A 22888-nucleotide genomic window follows, 5' to 3' on the forward strand; every position below is an offset into this window, starting at 1 on the left:
AATGATGCTGAATTCTTTGCTGATGCTTCAAAAGACTAACGGACGCACTAAAATGAGCACCTTCACCCCATGGAGGCAGGGCATCGGTGTCCGTCCCCACAGGCCTCCCCAGAGGATGTGGACGGAAGTGAAGATGCTAACGTGTCCTTCTTCTCTCACTGTTATCTACAAATGCCACGCCGTAGAAGAAAGGACTGAATATTTGAGTATCAGTGGAATTTGCCAGATTTTGGAAAAAGAAAGACTCAAACACTGATGACAACAATTTTACTTCATCAAGAAATCCTACAGTAAATTTAATGGAATATTAAAAGAACGCATAATATCTGAGCAAGAGTATCTACTAGCATTACTTTCAAGTATATTTAAGTTAATGCTTCTATACAATCGGTAGGAACCTATTACTTCTAGAATAATCGGGCCTCCAAAAGCTCCTCTCAGAGCCTAGTGCTGGCATGCTGACCCCCCCAAGCACTGGGTGTGCATAGTCAGACCCCTTATCCAGGGGGCCTGAGAAAGCCCTGGGTGTGCGCAGTCAGACCCCTTATCCAGGGGGCCTGAGAAAGCCCTGGGTGTGCGCAGTCAGACCTCCTGTCCGGGGGCCTGAGAAAGCCCTGGGTGTGCACAGTCAGACCTCCTGTCCGGGGGCCTGAGAAAGCCCTGGGTGTGCACAGTCAGACCTCCTGTCCGGGGGCCTGAGAAAGCCCTGGGTGTGCACAGTCAGACCTCCTGTCCGGGGGCCTGAGAAAGCCCTGGGTGTGCGCAGTCAGACCTCCTGTCCGGGGGCCTGAGAAAGCACTGGGTGTGCGCAGTCAGACCCCTTATCCAGGGGGCCTGAGAAAGCACTGGGTGTGCGCAGTCAGACCCCTTATCCAGGGGGCCTGAGAAAGCCCTGGGTGTGCGCAGTCAGACCCCTTATCCAGGGGGCCTGAGAAAGCCCTGGGTGTGCGCAGTCAGACCCCTTATCCAGGGGGCCTGAGAAAGCCCTGGGTGTGCGCAGTCAGACCTCCTGTCCGGGGGCCTGAGGGCAAATGTACCAGATGCTGGAAACTGACAGGCATACACTGCTTCCCAAGGGGCAGATATACTCCTGAAAACAAAAGATGGGCTCTTTCAGGGAAAAACATCTGGGAAGGCAGTTTCAGGACTTTATTGAAAGTAACCTCGGCTAGAAGACACAAGGTTCTGAGAAAACACGAGGTCTGGTTCAGGCTTGACTCTTGGTTCTCACTCTGCTTGTCACCGGGCAGATGACTGAGCTCTACTATTACTATTTCTTTCTTTGGAATAAAGACATTCATACTTAAAGGTATATGTAACAAAACATTCCGAAAATTCAGAATCCGTAACTATATTCAGTTTCTTTTGCTGTCACTCTTGTTGAAAAGCCATGAACTATGGTGGGGAGGCGGGTGAACGGTGAGGCTGAGCCCCAGCCACTAATGACCTGCTCCAGTCAGCAAACGGTGCTCGCAAATGCTCTGTACAAGCAGATGCACAGAAAAGGTCCAACGCATGCTCATGATTTGGGCACATTTCCAAAATACCGGAACCGTCGTCGTCCCAGCAAAACCTTCCACGCTCCCTACTGCTGCAGGTCTGCGTGGGTCAAAGCCACAATCAGACAAACAGGAACACCTGCCAGCTGCCATCATTAACACAGACCACATTCGAAACGGCACGGGCAGACCCGGAACATGGCTTTCTGAAGTCAGTATTCCTCTTATCAAGAACATGTATGTAAGTGTTAGGGACAGGTTTTACTTTAATGAATAAAAAATATTTTCCCTCTACGGCTGTGTTTAAATAAAGTAACGAGGCAGTAGCTCAATATGTACATCCATAAATACATATATGGTCACACACACCAAGCAAAACCGCCTTCATATTTATCTTTGCTCTTTAATCTTCCTATCATTACACCCAGAGCTGCAACCTGCCGCCTCAAATAGACTTTGATGCATCACCTCCCCGAAGGTACAAATCAGAGATCTTGCCTCTCGCTGTAGTGTGTGCCCTTGAAAACTTGGTTTCAAAATCCGATCAGCTGGTGGTGTGCACTGGAGTGTAAGTCTGTCTAAAATGAGACCAACTTAGACCTCCTCCAACACAGGGGACCTGCGGGCTACCTCAAACACACACACACAGGAACCTGGCCACTGGGGTTTGCCGAAGCCACAATCCGGTGACCACAAGTGGAGACGCAGACCCTCCAGAGGTGCCCCAGCGGCTCGTCAGCAGCCTGGTTTTTTCTCAGCCTTCTCGCCCTAGGAGCTCCTAATTCTTCTATGTCCAATGGTGGCAATTCTGTGGCAAAGTATGAGTCCCTGAGATATGATCGCTACAGCATGATCTAGAACAGTGGTTCTCAACCTTCCTAATGCCGTGACCCTTTAATACAGTTCCTCATGTTGTGGTGACCCCCAACCATAAAATTATTTTCGTTGCTACTTCATCACTGTCATTTTGCTACTGTTATGAATCGTCATGTAAATATCTGATATGCAGGATATATTTTCATTGTTACAAATTGAACATAATTAAAGCATAGTGATGAATCACAAAAACAATATGTAATTATATATGTGTTTTCCGATGGTCTTAGGCGACCCCTGTGAAAGGGTCGTTCGACCCCCAAAGGGGTCGCGACCCCCAGGTTGAGAACCGCTGAGCTAGAGTATAAGCAATAAACAAGGCAATTAAGGAAAAGGGGGACAATATTAAAGGAGGTGTAACTCAGAAGGACAAACCAGTAGGTGGATTCCATAGCAGAGCCCTGCCCAGCCCAGCTGTGCGGCCGTCTCTCCCTCCTGCACAGAAGGAAACAATCCTATACAATCAGCAGGAACCTATTACTTCTAGAATAATCAGGCCTCCTGTAGAGCAATGGCATGGCCATGGTGAGGGATTCATCTGAGGCTCCAAATCCTCCTGAGTTTGGCTGCTGGAGCCTGAGGTCTGCAACCCCAGAGCAGGTGGGATCTGCATAGACTGGTCGCGTTCCTCAGAGTGTTTGGCAAAACAGGCTACTTTAAAAATTCCGCCAGGCGGGCGGCGGGCCTGCCTAAGACAAGAACAGTGCCCTTCCCCACGACGCCGTGCCGCTCACCCAGCACTGTGATTGTGGTGTAGCTCTCCTGCGGGGGGTCGGTGTAGAGCTGGCAGAAGTATCTTCCTTCGTCGGAAATGGAGACATTTGTCAGCGACACTTTGAGTTCACTGCTGGAAAAATTCAGCAGCTGAAACCTGCTGTCCTTCAAAGCTGTGAACAAAGCACAGGGTTTGTGACTGAGATAGGGACCGTCTGCTTCCCGAGCCCAGCGGAGGGAGACGCGGGGGCCTGGACAGGCAGCGGCAGCGTGGAAGCTCCGAGTCTCCCGCACCCGGAGGGGAGGTGCCCTTTGTACTTCCCGAGTTACTGTCTGGGCTTCTGTACTAACCACACGTGGACAAATAACCTGTCCAAAGGAGACTGGTGCACGTGGGTGCACGTGTGAGTGTGTATACCTACATGCACACACACTCACACACACCCCCATGCCCTCCGCCTCAGTGTGTCAGAATTCAGCCCTTACTGAAATGGTTTTGGATGCTCTGTCAGACATGGGTAAGATGAAAAGAGGAAGAAGGTGGGCCAGGAGTCCCCTTGGGCACTGGAAGTTCAGGGAGCAGGACTTATAAAAATCATTAAAAAATTATTTTAAAAAAATCCAATTTAATTTGGATGTATCTATGTATTTGGTATCCTATATAATAAAACCCTAATATGCAAATTGACCTAATAGCGGAATGGCTGGCGGAACAACTGGTCACTATCACGCATACTGACCACCAGGGGGCAGATGCTCAATGCAGGAGCTGCCCCCAGGTGGTCAGTGCACTAACACAGGGGGAGTGCCACTCAGCCAGAAGCCAGGCTCACGGCTGGTGAGCGCAGTGGCGGGGGCAGGAGCCTCTCCCACCTCTGCTGCAGGTGGGCAGTAAGGAGCGAGAGGGATCAGGCTGGGCTGAGGGACCCACCCCCCTGCAAGTGCATGAATTTCGTGCACCGGGCCTCTAGTTATTGATATGATTTGAGGTGGAACTTCTCAGGGATAGAAGGTGACCGGGGGCCCCGGAGGCCTTGATCTCGCCCTGCAGTTTCCTAAGCACAGTAGGAGCCAACTGGGCAGAACACAGGAAAGCACTGTCTGTGGACTCACTTGTTTATAACAGATATTCATGTTTAAAGTCCTTATATTAATTATGGCAAAGGCTAGATTATTACAAAAGGACGAATTATCCTCTCAAATATTCTTTAGGTTATTCAACTGTCCACAGGTCTTGAACACTGCGGTGGGGTGGAAACAAGGCAAAGGGGACTCTCCACACCTGTTTGTTGGGCACCAAGACTCTCAAACCAAGTTTCAGAAGAGCTTCTCTGGCTCTCCACAGGCCCAGCACCCACCTGCGCCCTGGCTGTGATATGCAGGTAAGTGTCCAGTATTCACTTCTGTGACTCCATTTGCAAACGTTTTCGTACATGGACACCTCCACATGCCAGAGGTGCTATGGTTACAGGAGGTTTGGTTTTGTCTTTATAGGTTCAGATTGCCTTGAAAATTTCAATCTTCAAACAGATTACCTTTCAGTATGCCCTACTTTCCTGGCCTTCTCCTGTTTGAGTTGTTTCTATCAGCGAAGTATTGGGACTCAATTGCAATTCACCTTGAATTACTACAACCCATTCCTATTGCAAAGTAAGACCGCCTTGCTTTTAAAAGGGACCATTCAAGGTTTCTATGAAGTAGACAGATTATGATTGCACATCTCGTCTCCCTTCTGAAGAATGGACTAAACTTTAAGCATCTAACATTGAGCTGAGCAGAGGAATCTTGGCAGTCTCTTCATCAAGACAACATGTAGGAAATCAGTTGCCGTGTAACACTGTAGCGACGGACACTTACGCCTGAAGTCCCTGAAGTAGATGGTCTGCCTGTTGGGATTCAGGAGCTGAATCACGGAGTCGTCACTCTTATTGACTTGACAGCTGATGGTTGCAACTTCTCCCTCGATAACTGTCACGTCTTTCGTAAACAAATTCTGTCCATCACCTTTAAAAAAAGAGAGAAAAGATCAGAAAGAATTTTCCATCAATTAAAATTTGGTTGCCGAAACCGGTTTGGCTCAGTGGATAGAGCGTCGGCCTGCGGACTGAAAGGTCCCAGGTTCGATTCCAGTCAAGGGCATGTGCCTGGGTTGCGGGCACATCCCCAGTAGGAGATGTGCAGGAGGCAGCTGATCGATGTTTCTCTCTCATCGATGTTTCTAACTCTCTATCTCTCTCCCTTCCTCTCTGTAAAAAATCAATAAAATATATTTAAAAAAAATAAAATAAAATTTGGTTAATGGAATCAATTAAAATGAGAAGCGGGAAGCACATTAGGAATTGGAAACCGGAGCAGCACTGGGTAAGGCTCCCCTCCTCTCTACAGGGGCCACAGCATGGGTCTAATAGTCCAAGCAGATCTAGGGGCGCAATACCACAGCCTGGAATCACCTGCTCTCAGGGTGAGGCGCTCGCAGTCCAGCCCCAGGACCTGTGCAGTGGTGCCCTGAGTGAGTGGTAAGGTCCGAGTGCCGGCTTCTATGAGGAGCTGAGCTGTCACAGCGGGGTGGGTGGTTTGTGTACTCGGCCTCAGCTCACAGGCCCTCGAGCTGAGCTATTTGGCCACCTCACAGAAAACTCAAGGGACTACCTACTAGAAGCAGGTAGGATGGATGGACCACTGAACAATCTTGTCTTGTTAGTGGATGTCAGCATCCCCAGTGCACAATGGTCCCCCCTTATCCACAGGGGTATGTTCCAAGCCCCCCAGTGGATGTCTGAAACCACAGATACTACTGAACCCTGCATGTACTATGTTCTTTTCTATATACACATCCCTATGATGAAGTTTAATTTATAAACTGGTCACAGGAAAAGATGAACGACAATGGTAATACAATGGAACAATTATTAACACTCTACAATTGGCTCTTGAACCACCCATGCAGTAGAAAATCCACATATAACATTTGACTCCCCAAACTTAACTACTCGTAGCCTACTGTTGACCAGAATAATCACATAAACATTCTAATAACATGTATTGTGTATCAGTATGTTCTATGTATTTACATATGTAAGCGCATATTATAGACTTATAATGTTCTTACTCTGAAGTAAGCTGAAGAAGAGAAAATGCTATTCAGAAAATCATAAGAATGAGAAAACACATTTGCACTACTAGATGTATTTCTTAAAAACAAATCCATGGATTAAGTGGGCCCACACAGTTCACACCTGTGTTGTTCAAGGGTCAACTGCACTTCAATAAAAGTTAAATGTTTTCTCTCTCTCTCTCTCTCTCTCTCTCTCTCTCTCTCTCTCTCTCTCTCTCATAATTTTTACATTTCCCAGCGCAAACCTAGTCCTGCATCTGTGGCCAGCCCTCACTTGAAGTAAATGGCCTGGTGTCACTCATTTCGGGGACCCCTTGCTGGTTGGCTCAATGCTTTCTGCCACAGCACATGCCGTCAATCAGAACATGTCTTCCATCCAAGTCTTCCAGCCACAAATTGTATGCCTTTTTCATCTTAACTAATAAGCACTTAACGGCGCCGTGGCCGTAACTTTTGCAGTTGGAGGTGCAATAGCAAAACTAGCACAAATTTCCTTTTCCTTCTTCACGATCTCAGGGATAGAAACTTTGTTCTTACTCGAGATCTAGCAGCCTCAGCACAGAATGCTTTTCTTTATGAAGGCGAGAACTTCCACTTGGTCACTTGCCGGAGGCCTTCCGGGCTCTCGTTGGCACCCGGCACTGCCAGCATCCTCACTCTGGCGCTCTGGGGCCGTGAGGTAAACTGCAGTGACGTGAACACCAGCACTGGTGTTGATACTGAAATGTCAGTGTGACAGCTGAGGCGGCTGCTAAGTGGCTGACGGGCAGGGAGCATCGCAGCGTGGAGCTGCTGGGCAAAGGGAGGATGCCCGTCCCGGGTGGGGCGGAGTGGGACAATCCGCTGTTTCATCACGCTTAACAGAACTGCTCATAACTTAAACCGTATGAATTGTTTATTTCTGGAATTTTCCACTTAGTATTTTCTGACTACGGTTGACTGTTACTGAAACCATGGCAAGTAAAACCACGGACAAGGGGTGTCTACTGTATAGGCAGTTCGATTATGTACTGTGTGGGAATGAGGACCTACCAACTCTAATTCTTTGGAATCTCAATAAAATCCTGAGAAGGGCAGTGGTTCTCAACCTTCCTAATGCCGCGACCCTTTAATACAGCTCCTCATGTTGTGGTGACCCCCAGCCATAAAATTATTTTCGTTGCTACTTCATAACTGTCATTTTGCTACTGTTATGAATCGTAATGTAAATATCTGATATGCTATATGTGAGTTTCCGATGGTCTTAGGCGACCCCTGTGAAAGGGTCGTTCGACCCCCAAAGGGGTCGCGACCCACAGGTTGAGAACCGCTGGCTTACAGTTCAGTTTCTTAAAGTTCTGTTTTCAGAAACACACACCCTCTTGGCTTATCTGAAGTCCCAGGCGGTACTGACTGTACCCTCTGAAAAACCCCTCTGAGAACACACCAGAAAGGCAGGGCTTCAGGCCCACTGGCATCAGGCAGACCTGCAACTCTGCTTTGGTTTGGTGCTTCTAACCTTAGTATTATAGTCAGGGTCCCTCACCGATGTCCTAAACGCTCCCCAGCACAGGTAGGAGGAGAGAAGAGTGCAGTTGAAAAGCAAAAGGTGAAGCCATTGTCCATTGTCCAATCCCGCAGCAGCACAGCGGGGGATATGGAGGAGTATGACATTATTCGGGCCTTTAAGAAGCTGCAATGTGGGCGAAAGCTGAGACCGAACCCCTGCAGGCAGAACAAAGGGGCAGCACCGGCCAAAGGTAGATGGTTGGTCAGGAAGAGGAAGAGAGAGGCTGCCTTTGAGCTGAAGGATCTCAGGTAAATCTTTTAAAGACTTTGGGCCAGTTTCTCAGCAAAATGGGGAAATAAAAGCTATCTCACAGACCTGTTGGGGGAATTAGGATAGATAAACATAAAGCATGTAGCACTGTGTCTAGCTTCTCATAAAACTGAATCTGTGGTGGCTGCTATCACCATCACCATCACCATCATTTCTCTAGATGTCACATCCAAACATTTATTAAGCAACTAGTATATGTTGGGGGTAGGGTGGATACAAGAACGAAGGCTCCGTATCCCTGCTCTCAGGGAGCTCTCTATATAATTATATATCAACTCAGCATAGCTTAGTCACTCCCTTACAAAACTGTCACATTAAGAAACAAAGGTCAACGATAAATACTAGTCTAAAAAAAACACAAGGAGATAGCATAGAAAGAGATGCAATTTCCACCTGCTACCCTGGTTCTGCTGGAGGACCCTTTCGGCAAGCCAGAGTGGGAAAGCTTGCAAAGGGGTGTCTGAGATGGCGTTCAGCCAAAGCCACCTAGAAATAAACCAGCTACTGGTGAGGATCAGAAAAGAGGAAACCAGAGGGATAAGGAGAAATTATTAGCTCCACAGATAAATAATTCTTGGTGCTTGGGGAATAAACCGAAATGAAACCCACCCGAGATCTCTGATCCGGTGTGAGAACGCGGGCCCGGGCTGTGGTGCGTAAGGGCAGGCCTGCCCGGCCTGGCCCGGGGGGAAAGCTGAGTGGGCTGAAGTATCACAGAGGAGCAGCAAGAGGAAAAGTGACCAGGAGAGATGAAGGGCTGCTTACTCTTCCTCGTAGGTGAGAACCCTTCCTCTGAAGGGAGCGCTTCATTCCCAGATTTGAGAAAAGAACAGGGAAAGGGAATTCTTGCCCATCAAGCAAGCTCTTCAAGGTGGTTTGGCCGGCCCTGGTAGAAGTCTGTGCAGAGAGGACAATACCCTTTTCCTTGGGGAAACCCAATCTAGTAAGAAAACGAAGGAACAACTAAACTGCACGATTCAGATGCTGTAACCCTCTCAAGTCATGGGACCTGCCTGGAGGAGGTTAGAATACCAAACTGGGTCTCCTGGGCTGTGCGGCAGGGCGCCTCTGTCTGAGGAAGTTAAGGTCATTAGCAGCACAAATGAGAAGCTTCCACTTAAGAAAGGGACAGGGCAGCCGGCCTGGCTCACGGCAACACACCAAGGCTTGCAGACGCCGCTACTTGCACCTACGGTGGCTGAAAGCCAGGTGCAATTCAATTATGCTCTTAATAAATAGTTCTTGTGGAAATAACCATGTACTTTTAGTCTTTACTTGGAATCCTAGTATATTCTGAGTAGCATGTTCTATTCATATTCAGGCTACAAAATATTTGCCCAAGAGACGAGAGAGGAGTTGACCATGATTTTAAGCAATGAAGGCAATAAAACAAAATCCGAGGGGTTGTTTCTGAGAAAGTCTGAATATTGTTAGTTATTACTTATAGCTGAGTAATGTAAGAGCAGATCACCGTAATGTGTCCTCACGGGTAAGCCATTCAGGGACAGCTCGGCCTCTGCAGCCCTGGCCCCGGCTGTGCCTGGCACACGGCGCGCTCTGCAAGTCCATGGCGGACCATCATTGCTGCATTAATCTTTCGAAATTTCTAGGGCCGACCTGAAATCCTGTCTCGGAAAATGCCAATTCCTAGCTATGTTAACAGGGTTATAATGCTAATCTAAAACTATTATAAGTGATAATGAAATATTTTGCTGAAAGATATCTAACTGCCTTGGCTGATGATGGTGGCCCAAGGATGTCACCAATAAATTATACGGGTCAGTTGGACAGCAGTTATATTAAATAGAGCTCCATACTTTGAGATGCCACACGATGGCTGAAATGAAATAATGACCTATTTATGTGAGGCAAGGAAGTAAATGGCAGGGATGAAAATGTATGCATGTCAGTACTCTGAACTGCCTGCAGCCTTTATGTAAAAACACTTTCTGCTCACAGCCTCAAATATTTCTTCCAAGCAGGAGACGTACTGTGACGTGATAAATTTCCCCTTGAAATAGATATCACGACAATTAGGTTGTTACAAAACGCACTGTGACGTGCAGCAGAAGAGTACAAACAGGCAGCTTTGGTGCCTTTCTTAAATAACCCATTTTAAAAACCTTTCCGATTTTCTAAAACACAATTAGCAGATACAGCACCCGTTCTGGGCAAAGGAAAGCCAAGTACAGACAACGCACCACAGCCACGAAATAAGGCTGCTCACAGCCGCACATCTATTTTCAGGGTGGACGGTGCCGGACACGTGCAGACATTTCTGACTGCTGACTGGTGCAGACGGGCGAGGGTCAGGAGACAGAACCAAACTCACCTTTAATTATTTCTATCAGCCACTGTCTTCCCAATAACCTCCCCCATTTGCCCCACAATTTCTAAAAATAAAACCGTGGTATTGGAGAGGCCCGTTCACTCACAGGCAAGTCTCCCGTAGTCAACTAGAAGTGGCTGGGCATGCATTCCCAGAAAGAAAACATGTTATCTAAAACACGGTAACATTTATTTTGATGACTAGAAAAGAAAGGACCATTTCAAGCTGAGTTGGTGAGGACTGGAGTGAGGCTGGGGGTGTAGCTGGCTCATAAATGCCCTATTAATTCAATCTTCAATTAGTTTAACTCACGGATTCTCTCCTGAAACACCCATTCTTCATAAACGCTATGTGAATGACATTACAGGAAGCACCGCCATTGATGGAATCTATTCAGTCAACACTATGACCACCTGACCGGGGGAGGGCGCACCTCCGCAGGAGCTGAACGGAGAAAGGGGTTCGGCGGCACCCCAAGGGAGGGAGGGAGAGGTTGCCCAGCATGAGGGGCTGAGCTAGCCGCTCTGCTCTGTGCAGGCTTCCCTCTCAAACCCCCGGAGTCCTCAACATCCCCACTGTGCGGACCAAGCACCTGGGACGCGAGCCGTTTTCATAAGTTGCCTAATGCCCTCAGCCAAGTGGCCGTGCGTTTGAACTCAGCTCTGCCAGCCCCCAAGCCCTCACAGCCGGTGCTTTGGGACCCGCCAGCATCAGGATTTGTTGCCAGGGCCCTCCTGGCACTGCTTCGGAACAGGCACTTGTTTTTAAAGGGGGTTATTTCCCTTTGAGCAACTTCTAGTTTTTTTTTATTTCAATAATTTATCCAGAGCACAATTACCCACTTGGAGATGACAGAGGAGTGTCCTGCATGTAAAACGCCTTGTTTACTGCTGCTGCCTTCTCTCTGCCTCAGCACACTGGGCCCCAGAGGACACCCCCCCCCCCCCACACACACACACTGCCTGCCCTTCATTTACACCGGGGAGTCCTCCAGTGAGTCCACATAAAAGGGCAAGTCCCAGTTAGAGCAGAACTAGGCTTATCCTGTGGCAACGATGGAAACTGCCCGACGCGGAGGGCCACCGAGGACGCGTAGCTGGGAAGGCGGTTGCCCGGAGAAGGAACAGATCACGTCCCGACCTACTTCTTCAGTAAAAACCATGCTAGGGAAACCTTTGTTTCCTTTTCCTCTGCTGCATGGAAGTGTGGACCCAGCGTTAAGTCAGCACAGGCAGGCCACAGTCTAACCGAACCTGCAGGTACCCCACCAAACCCCCCTGATGAGCAATGTCGGCATGCATTTTTAAAAGCCACAAGAATTCTTGAAATGTGACACCAATTAAAGGCTCGGGATTAGTAAGTCTTTCCCTCTAAGAGGTATCGAACAGTCAAAAAACTTGCGGGTTTTGAAAAGCTTATTTTTTCTCCTGTTGTGTGAGCCCTCTGTGTCTTCAAGCTTCCACCGGCTTTTCACCCATTCCTGTTTCTAGCGGATCCCATGTTTACAACGTTGGTTATATCCCCAACTAGAAAGAACAACCCCTACCCATATCACACCATCACCAAGGAGGCACCGCAGCCCTGCTAACGATTCTGAGAGCTAGCACCGGAAGTGAACACATTTCAGAAAAAGAGAAAAAAATTAAGATTCTGTTGAAACCCAGAGGGAAAAATCTTCCTAACTGCCTATGTCCCCTGAAGTCAACGTAAAGACAGTGTTCACTACAAATCATTAACAAACCCATTAAGATCTGATTTCTATCTAAGCAAGTATTGTCAGCATATTTTGTACATTTCCTTTAAAAGACTCAATCCTATCTTTCAATTCATTAAACTCTTCCTTGCATTTACAGTTTTATATCAAATCAGAAACCTATTTGAATTAATAAGAATTACAATAAAAGTAATTTGAAAATAAATTATTTGAAGTTCAAGCCACGAAAGCTTTTGATGAAAGGATTTAGCTCCATTTAAATATGACAGTAACATTTTTAGCCACCTAATGTGCAGATGAGACAGTGAGAACCAGTGTCCGAAAAGAGGGGTTGGTCAACCGTGGATTAAGATTAAGGGTGAGACCTCTTCAACATAAACACAAGTCTAAATTTAATTCAAAGAGGCAGTACATCAACCTTCCTGAACACTTGAGCATTTACTTAAAATCGAAAGCAGTCATTCAGTCTGCTGTTGCAAAGCTCCTCTTACCCTTATAGGCCCTCCTCCATGGTTTGCCATCCCAAATAGTAAAGCTGAATATGTTGACTGTTTGCATCCAAAATAATGAACGTAAATCAGATAGCTCCTAAGCTTAGCGTTAAGCTAAACCAACTCAGCAAGTAACTGAGTGGGCAGGAGTATGTGACACTGACAAAAACATCTGCATCACCTTCTTTTTCACAAAACCCTATGAAACCCAGGAGGGCACATGCCTACAACCACATGGCGAGCAGGAGGCACCGCCAGGCGTGGAGGCCGCATCTCCTAGCGGGTCATCAAAGCACTTCCGTTCTTGGCTATTTCTAAATAACATTCAATGATTTGCTTCTAATTACAAAAGCAATATATGCTCAAGGTTTATTGTTTTAAAAGCTTTGTTTTCTATGTAGTATTTGTAACACTATGACATGTAGATGGTCAGGATCTCATAAGCCTCTCCCGTAATATAATTACTGTTGAGTCACTTGAGTTTAGGGAAGGAAAAAAATACTGACTTTAATCTAATCTCCTCTTATAATCAGTCCAAGGTGAGGCACATTTTTTGAACAGCAAGGTAAAGAGTAAGGCCGCAGTGCTGGTTTTTCTTCAATTAAAATTGTTGCTGTCCCCTGAATACAAAACAAAAAATAGCATCTGACACAACATGAAGCTATTCGTGGATATTCTGTATACACATCCTTGTTTAGTTGACTAATGGCAAATTAACGTTCTCTATTTTAGCTTAAACACATACTATAGGTATGTTTGATTAGCACTGAATTCCAAAAGCTGATTACTATGCATGCTCTGATTATGTAATTACATAATAGAGCATAATGGCTCCTTTGGAGTCATTATGATCTATATGGCAAACATGTTTCAGTTTTGCTGGAGTTTAAATACACATTGAGATGACAGCTCATAATAAGGCCCCACTTCTCAGTCCTATCAGCTAAGTGGGCATTCTCCATCCGTCCTAACATCTTCTCGACCCCAATTAAGCCCATTGTGTCAAGCTGCAAACACTTTGAAGAAATTCCCTTTGTTTTCTTAGCATTCAAAAAAGGACATTAATTTTAAAAGCTGTATTAAGCAAAAGGCCTGGGTTAAAAAAAAAATAGCTCAAATTCCATCCTTCATCCATCTTCAAAGGTCTGCAGGGAACCCAATCAGTTCATTCATCACTGTTCAGATAACCACAAGGGGGTTAAAGATGGAGCTTCACCTTTAACTCTCAAATGCTCACGGGGAGACAGCCCGCACACTGATGCTCCGGGTGGCTGGCCACTGTGCACGCAGCTCGGGGCTGACTGAGCGTCAGACTCACCCAGCCGGACAGAGGGCCAGCTCCCCAGCCTCGGGTCTTGCAATAGCCCTTGTCTGCTGCAGCTCCCTTGGAAGAGGTAGCTGTGAACTAGCACAGCCAGACTTCACCTTCACAGTTCCCAGCAGAACTTACCTAGTGAATAGATTGCCATTAATTCCACCCTTATCTGATAAACTGGGAAGTAGTCCGGTTTAAAAACAGGACAAAAGTTATTGTAACGACCGTGGGAGAGGTCAATGGGGGAAAAGGAGACATAGGTAATACTCTGTGTAATACTTTAAACAATAAAAAAAGTTATTGTAACGAATTATGTTCAGTCTCGCGTATCCCCAGGAAGTCCGTTAGCCTTACGCTACTTATCTGTGGGAGGAGTGGCTTCTTTTCCCTTCCAGGAAAAGGCTCCCTCACTCCATCCAGACCAAAGGTGACCGGACTCTCAACTTTGAAGATGAATCAGCATCGAGCTGTTTTTACCTTCCCATCTGTTGGTTTTCAACATTACGGCTGAAAACCTGAGGTCAAGCACAGTCCAACCCGTATTTACATATGGGATGATCCCTCCTCGGGAAGGAAAGCATTGACTGGACGCGTGAACACTCTTTGCGAGGAAGACTGTGACAATAGAGAGTGGTTACAGCAGCTGTGCCTGTGCTATTTCAATTTTAACCATCACATTAGCCTCCTTCCTTTTAAAAGACTCTGAGCTCAATAGACCTTTTTAATCAATGCCCAAAGCACTAAAGGGGCCAAACAATTATGATGTTAAGGTCTGAGCTGCATGATACCATAAAATGCAGAGGTGCAGTCCCAGCTGGAGACTGTTTGTGGAGTGATACCCACCCACTAAACAAGATCCCGATGAGCTTTTTCATTAAAATTCACTTATCAAAGAAGCGAAGGGCAATAAAAGAAACAGTATAAAAATAACCATAAAAGGTAATCATCATCACTAAATCCCTTTGTTCTTCACACTGAAAGGCAAAAACCCCAGACTTTTCTCTCCTCTCACTCCTTTTCATAGCTGGACAGGTTTCATGGCCTTTTTGTTCATCAAAAAGATAGCATCTTTTTTGGAGAGAAGATAGCCCGACCCTGAAGAAAAACTCCCTCCAGTGGACAGGCTCTCTGAGAACTAAACGGGGCAGAAAGGAGCCTGCAAAAGCAGGAAAGCCACTGTGTGTCTGCCGGGGCGACGGCACTGAGGTCACCTTGAGGAGAGGCCTGTGAGCGGCTACATCTGCTGCAGGCTCCGGGGAGGGGAGGAAGGGGGCTCTCAAAAACATTAACTGAAAAGAGCCACCGCCTTCGCCGAGGACTCCGGAGGAGAACAGTCTGAAGCCAGAGGCTTCCTCCAGAACCAACTGCTGGCGGGCAAAGCAGGCAGTGCCCTCGCCAAGGTTAGGTTCTCAGATGCTCGTTCATGGCACAGGAAGAAGAGGGCAGTTTTTGGAGGGGCTGCTACAGTGACAACGGAAATCTGCGTGGCGTCCCGCCTTTTCGGCTACACTGCTTCTCCTAGAGCAGTGGTTCTCAACCTTCCTAATGCCGCGACCCGTTAATACAGTTCCTCATGTTGTGGTGACCCCCAACCATAAAATTATTTTCGTTGCTACTTCATAACTGTAATTTTGCTACTGTTAGGAATCGTCATGTAAATATCTGATATGCAGGATGTATTTTCATTGTTACAAATTGAACATAATTAAAGCATAGTGATTAATCACAAAAACAATATGTATATGTAATTATATATGTGTTTTCCGATGGTCTTAGGCGACCCCTATGAAAGGGTCGTTTGATCCCCAAAGGGGTCGCGACCCACAGGTTGAGAACCGCTGTTCTAGACAAAGCCTGCTGCAGGCCAACTGTGGGTCTTCTGCGTCGACCACTCGGCTAATGAGCTGATCAAGTGCGACTACATTCTCTGGGATGTGCTAGTACTAAAGGGCTACTGTGAAAGTGGGAACCAGTGGTGCAGAATGTTGCTGCCCGTGAGTGTGGACTAAGGGGAAGCAATTCGCATCCTAAAGGGGATGCATCATGCAGCCAGAAGCTGGTAGCTGACAAACTGTACTCTTACATCACCCAGTTAGCTTACGCCTGGATAATGGGAGTCCACAATTTTAATTGAATTCACATATCGAGATATTTTCATTTCCCAAACCACGAGCTATTAATAACTAAAACAAAAAGTTTACATGATTACAGCTCAAAATACATATTAAAGTATAGCTCAAAATACACAAAGGAAGATACAAGCATTGGGCTCTTTATCCCTATAAAGACTTAAGGGAACTTGGACTCTGTCTACCCCAGAAGAGATCTCAGTGCCCGCAGCCGAGCTCTCACTCTGTGAGAAAGATTGTTAGATTTCAAAGCCTTGGAGATGCCGACTGGCTCTGCTGTGGCCACAGGCTTTTTACATTGGATTTCCTCCTTACAACCCCAACCTCAAATCTCAATGGAGATGGCATGTGTATTGCCCTGATTTTTATACCCTGCCTTTAAGTACTCAATTCAATATCCTTTTCTCTTTGCCAGGAGGCACCATGATTAAACTCGGGCCACTTTTTGTTTCAACTTACTAAATGCTGATTTTCCCCTCTGCATGTGCCTCTAGGGCAGTCATTCTCAACCTTCCTAACACCGCGACCCTTTAATACAGCTCCTCATGTTGTGGTGACCCCCAATTTCATTGTTACAAATTGAACATAATTAAAGCATAGTGATTAATCACAAAAACAATATGTAATTATATATGTGTTTTCTGATGGTCTTAGGCGACCCTTGTGAAAGGGTCGTTCAACCCCCAAAGGGGTCGCGACCCACAGGTTGAGAACCGCTGTTCTAGGGTGTATACTGACGATTAGTATAAGATACTTAAGATCACAAGGCTATAACACGTAACAATGATTACTACACACAGGGAAGAAAAAGGAAGTGACTGCTGCTTTTTTCCACGTCTGGAGGCAAGAGAAAACACATTCCTTCTTTTCCAAAGGGTTCATTATTTATTTAGGTTTTTTAGTATAAAAAAGCCCACTGTTTCTGGAGGGGGCGTTATTTAATCACCTGCATGGTCACAACAGCTAACATAGTTTTTCGGTGTCTTCTCCTGCCAGGTGCTATGCTTTGTTGTTCACATGATCTCACTGAACCCTCAGAGCACTCCCCTGTGCTTCAGTCTTACCATCATCCCCATCGCAGAGCTCAAAAAACAAAGGGCCTGTATGCATGCACATAAGCATAACCCACGGACATAAGGCACTGGGGGGTAGGGGAGGCCAGGGGATTGTCAAGGGCGGGGGGAAATATGTAATACTCTTTGTAATACTTTAAGCAATACAATAAATAAATAAATAAAAATAAATAAATAAGGAGGAATAAAAATTCTCTCTATGGTTACAATAAAAAATAAAATGAAATAAAAGGTTAACTATGTGGTGGAACCACCATCTGAACCGATGTCTAGTTAAGTCTAGCTCTGGTGCTGACTGTCTGACTGTGTTAGTGAGGCTTTCTAATGCTAAAAGGACAGGGAGGAGCTGATGGAGGAATCGAGGTCTCATTCCTATGACTCAGGAATAAAACGAAAGTAACGCTCAGCATTTGAAGAGATTTGAAGCCATGCGCAATCAGGATGCTCCAATGTGCAACACCGATAAAATTAGCTCCACACCGGAGTCAGATGCTTCGGTATTTAGAGAAAAGATGTCTATTCTGCCGAATGATCTGGACTCAAAAGGCCACTCAACTCCAACTTCAAGCATTTGCAGAATCTGCTTCAAGGGCGTTCATTAGTACTGACAATCGATGTGGCTGAAGTTTGGCTGTAATAGCAGTCTCTCTCCGCAGCTCCTCGTGCATTCTTCCTGCCAACCAGGGCCATTGAAAACCTTCCAGATTTAAAGCTGAGAGCCGGCAGGACAAGCGAGCAAGAATATCAGTTGGAACACATCAGATATGGACTCAGAGTGAATGTCAGCTTCGACTAACATTACTACAGAAACAGAAAGTGGGAAACGGTTTCCCATTCCTATTCCAGAGAGTGTTCCGAGTGTGCATAACCCAGTTTGTTCAAGAAACAGCTGTGAATCCACGATAATCATCATGCTGAATAACGCTGCACCACTCGCTTCCCTTTCCTACCAGGAAGCCCAGAAGCTTTGGACTGTGACAGAAAATGACAATTTCTTAGCTAGAAGAGTGGGCCCTGCGACAAAGCCCCTTGCTCTGGGAAGGCATTCCCTCTATCACCGTCAGTCACAGAGCAAGTGGTGGTTTGGAAAGACCCCGGCTCTTGAGTTGCTGGTCGCAGCTGAGTCTGGGAAGAAACACAAGAATTGCAAAGCTCTTTTCAAGCGAGAGTCTGATGAGGGGCCTGCGTGTGGAGAGTGGCCCAGGGAGGTTCCCGAGGCTACTTCCGAGATTGCCGAGTCCCACAATGGTGCTGCCATGACAATACCTTGCGAATGACCACCGAGATGAGAAACGGGGCAGAAGGACATGGCCGCGGTGTTTCCACTTGTGCGGGGCACCCGAGGAGAAACGAGACCTCAGACGCGGAGAGCAGGAGCTGGTGCTGCAGTGCTGAGCTCACCAGGGGTGGAACTGGGAACAACTGGAAATCGGACTCTGGTTTTCTATTTTGAAAAGGGTGAAAGCTATCTCTCCTCTGGGGTGTATTATGAGGATCAAGCGAGGAAACGTGTGCAGCAGTATTTTTACGCTCCAGCAATGCTAAGTAAGGGTACACTCTTCATCCTCCAGCTTCCTCATCAGCGTCGGCACGGTCTACCTGCAGCCTGGGCCTAACTGATAGGACCTCCCTCTGATCGCCCAAACCTGCTGGGTTTCCCATTTCAGAGCTTTCGCCATTATTCTTTCATTCCAAGGCCGGCTGGAAAGCAGAGTTAGGTAAAACATCTTCATCACTCCCATGAAATCGTGTAAATCCACCATCACAACCTTGAAGAGTGTAAGGCGACAGCAGGTCTAGGCAGTGGAATGGACACTTTACCCAGCTTCAATCTCTAGCACTAAGGATGAAGTATTTCTGGCGCCTCCTCAGCCAGGGCCACACGGGGTTGGGAGAGTGGTCTCCACGTTCCGAGGAGAGGAGCATCACCAGCACCAGCTCCTCGCTGGGGACTGCGGCAGCCCACCCCCCAGGGACCCAGCTGGCCTCGGGGGCAAGGCTCTCGGACGGGAGCTTTCCTTCCACAGAGCTGACTCTCTCGCTAAGGCCAACATGAAATGCATGATACATTAGAAACCAAACAATGCCCACCAGCTTTCTGACTCCCCCTCCTTTGTCAAATACAGGGAGGACCCCTGAGCTAGTGAAACCTGTACGCCGGCTCGGCCCTTCTCGAAACAAGCTCAGCCTTGGGCTGTGTCCTCCGTGCTTCCCGTCCAGGCTGCGGCCACTCCTCACGGACGCTCCTCCCTTCACTACCAGGGCAGGAGCGCTGAGGAAGGTGTTGAGACCACTCCTGCTCCCTAATGAGACAGGGTGTCCAGGATGCCTGAGGTCCTCAGTGACCTCACTAAGTGGTGTGCTTCTGTGGCGGGGGGGGGGGGGGGGGGCAGGGGGGGGGGAGGCGTGGGCAGAGGTTGGTGCTGTAATTTTCCCCCTTCGTGTGACACTAAGGAAAGAAACGTGCACATACAAAATTTAATTAATAATATTTGGTTTAGTTTGACAATTATATACTTTGACACACCAATAGATATATTCTTAGGTAAAAATATACCTTTGAATGCAGGAAGCAAATCAATAAAAAACTGGTGACTGACATTAATTTGTTATTGACGTTAACATCTTATGCCATTTTCACTTACCAAACCCATCTATTACAATCTATTACAGCGGCCGGACACTGACGGGGAGGCGCTCCCACACCCCCGGGAGCCCGCAGGGCCACTCGCTCTCCCTGGGCAGCTCTGACACCCGCCCTCAGACCCTGGTTTGCGTGTGCCGTTCTTGTCTGTCTCAGCACTCACAATCCGGACAGCTCCACGACCACTCATAAAAATTTAAAAAATAGCATAAAAATAAAATCTCAAAGCATTTTTATAACTTTGCTTTTGAAATTGTTCATTTCAATTGTATATTTTATTCTGAAGCCAAACATTTCCTTTTCCATGGCTCAAAGCAGGTCCGCGCAGCTGGTGAAAAGCAGCAGGCCGGGTGCTGTGCCCAGGGTGCTCAGTGCGGAGAACAGCCCTGCCACCGTGGGAGACAGCCATGCGCGGTGGCCCGAGTGAGGAGACTGCGGGCCGCAGTGCACCAACCTGTTCGGGAACCTGGAGGAGGGGGAACAGCTCAGGACGGGGTGCGGGGTCCAGAGGGGGAGATATTTGAAAGGACTGTGGCATGTTTACAACAAGGGACGGAGTGCCATGAGCTCGGAGAGGACAGGAAGGGACTTTCTGGAAAGGTCACCAGGTCCAGATTTGAAGGACAATGTATGCCAGGCTAGGGAATTTGCACTTTATCTTGTAATTAATAGGGACCCATTAAGTGATTTTAATCCAGGGGGTGATATGATCACTCCCGTGTTTCAAAGATAATGTCTGTGAGGAGAAGGAGAGGAGGCTGGAGGCAGGGAAAGGCTGGAGCCAGGAAGATCAGTTAAGAGGCTCTGCCCAGATTCCTCACGGCTGACAGGAGCCAGGCGAGGGAATCGGAGAGACGGCAGAGCTCGGGGTGGGAGAGCAGGATGAGGAGAGTCGAGAATATTTCTGGGGAGGCACGGCCTCTGCCATCAGGAGGTTTTCCATCCGAAACAGCCCCAAGACTCACGCCCTCAGTGTCCCTTAGCATCTCTACCGAACTCGGCTCATGTCTGGTGGCCTTCTAAGGCCCGCGGAGACCTGAGTTTAAAGGAGATGGCAAACTGCACGTGCATCCTGGTCACTTCTGTTGTTCAGACTGAAAAGGGTTTTCGTAGCCCGCACTTGTACCAAAAATGTGGTTAGGAAACCGGGGTGGCTCCCCACGCCCCTCCACCAGAGCCTTGCTGTTCAGTGTGCTGGACAGCAGTTGTGAAAATCCCTGGAAAAGTATTAAAAATGCAGAATCTCAAAGTCACACCAGACCTGAGTCAGAATCTGCATCCTAACTAGAGACTCGGGTCACCCTATGCCTACAGTCTGAGGAGCTCTGGCTCGAGGACAGTGCGCCTGCCAGCTTCGCGTGCCCTGCACTAAACCCGAGGCGACTGCTTACCCAGGGAGACCGGGAAGGAGCGGAGGTCCCAGACGCCCGGTTCTGGGCCCTGGAGAAACAGGGTCATGGGCGGAGACGATCCCCCACCATGAGGCCCGTCTCCAGGAGACAGACACATGGCTTCCATCCTCTCCTGACTTAAAACCAAATCTTTAAAAATTCAAGTGTGCACGGAGATGAATCGATGGGGGTCATTCATAAAGTCAACAGGAGGAAGTAGAAGCTAGCACTCTTCCTCGTTTCACGGGACAACCTTACATCCCAGACACCCCTCCGGCAGCAGCTGCGGGCTGCGGCCAGAGCAGACAGGCTCTTCCCACTCAGCCTCGAGCCATCACTGCGCCCCACGCTCGCACACCCGGGGCCTCGCACACCCGGGGCCTCGCACACCCGCGGGGCAGCGGTCCGCACGCTGACCCGGTGAGTGTCTGCTGCTGCGGTTTCCCCACTACAGTATGCTCTGTGCTCACTGCACTGAGCTACCGAAGACGCGACAAACAGGGGAATGAAGCGAGTGGTCCCAAACGAAAGCCGAACAGGCCGCTGAGCTGTGCTCCAGAAGTGATGCAACGCAACTACGCCAGTGGTTCTCAACCTTCTGGCCCTTTCAATACAGTTCCTCACGTTGTGACCCAACCATAAATTATTTTCGTTGCTACTTCATCACTGTAACGTTGCTACTGTGATGAATCGTCATGTAAATATCTGATATGCAGGATGGTCTTAGGCGACCCCTGTGAAAGGGTCGTTCAACCGCCAAAGGGGTCATGGCCCACAGGTTGAGAACCACTGAACTCTATGATCTAAAGGAGAAAGAAGATAAAAGCTACACTACCCATTACAACAGGCCTTTCACTCTGTGTCTAGTAGATAAAATTTACTGCGAAAATACAGGTAACGACATAAACAGCCATCTCCACCGAACTCAGTTCATGTTCAGTGGCCTTGTTAATTTGTCTCCTAAAGGATAACGCAGCTTACCCGGACCCGGTGAGTGTTTATAATGCTTGTTGAACAGTTGCTAAATGACGGCTGTTTAGGCCTTCACGGGCCCCAGGCACTCTCAGGGCTGGAGACAACAAGTCTAGCAACACCCACACATGCAGTTGTACCCAACGCCCATATTGAATATACTTCCGAATTTCAAACCTCAAAGCATTTTTATAATTTTGCTTTTATAAAATTAGTTTAAGAGAACTAGTAAGAGTCTTGAGCTGGAGGCAAAAAGCAGCAGGCACGGAAAAGGCCTCGTGGAAGGCTCAGGGGACGAACGGGTAGGCACCAGCGTCCCTTCTCCACGCCTCGTCACGGGCCCGGGCGTGGCCCGGACCGCAGGCCTTGTTGGGGCGGCTGAGGGACTGCGCCTGCTCTCCAGGCGGGCGGACAGCGGTCCTCGCAGCCGCGCAGGAGGCACCCACTCCCGGAGGCACAGGCGCAGCGGGCTCGCCTGAGAGCAGGGTCCTCACTCAGCTGGGCGGCTTCACCAGCACGGAAGCTGCATGCGCCTAGACCGGCACCCCCTGTCGGTTTCCTAATGGAAAAGCTTCCTGCTGTTTTTCCGTGGGGACGAGGGCGGAGCAGCGGAACGGTCACGCATGCTTTCACTTCTGTTCCTGCTCAGTCGCAACTGCAAGGGCTGGCACTTCACGCCTGAGCCACGCGCTCCTGCGTGGACGGGCCAGCATCGCTGCCTCCGGGGCGCCTGCTGCCCCCGTGGGCGCGGGTCTCGGAGCAGCTTTCGGCTCGGTGACTGAAGTGCACTCGCAGAGAGAATAATGT

At 48.0% G+C, this 22888-nt stretch overlaps 1 protein-coding gene across 8 annotated transcripts in view; it reads right to left on the reverse strand.

Moving 5' to 3' along the window:
* Positions 1-22888, reverse strand: part of CADM1 (cell adhesion molecule 1) — a 357922-nt gene that overhangs the window by 64439 nt on the left and 270595 nt on the right. For all 8 annotated transcript variants that reach the window (XM_081099027.1, XM_081099025.1, XM_081099024.1 and 5 more), the window contains exons 2-3: positions 4947-5093; positions 3110-3262 (exon numbers count right to left, since the gene is read on the reverse strand). In XM_081099027.1, the coding sequence (XP_080955153.1) occupies positions 3110-3262; positions 4947-5093 (300 nt within the window). The remainder of the gene's footprint in view (positions 1-3109; positions 3263-4946; positions 5094-22888) is intronic.

Source organism: Myotis nattereri (assembly GCF_964212035.1).
Source record: "Myotis nattereri genome assembly, chromosome: 9".
NCBI classification, from domain to species: domain Eukaryota; kingdom Metazoa; phylum Chordata; class Mammalia; order Chiroptera; family Vespertilionidae; genus Myotis; species Myotis nattereri.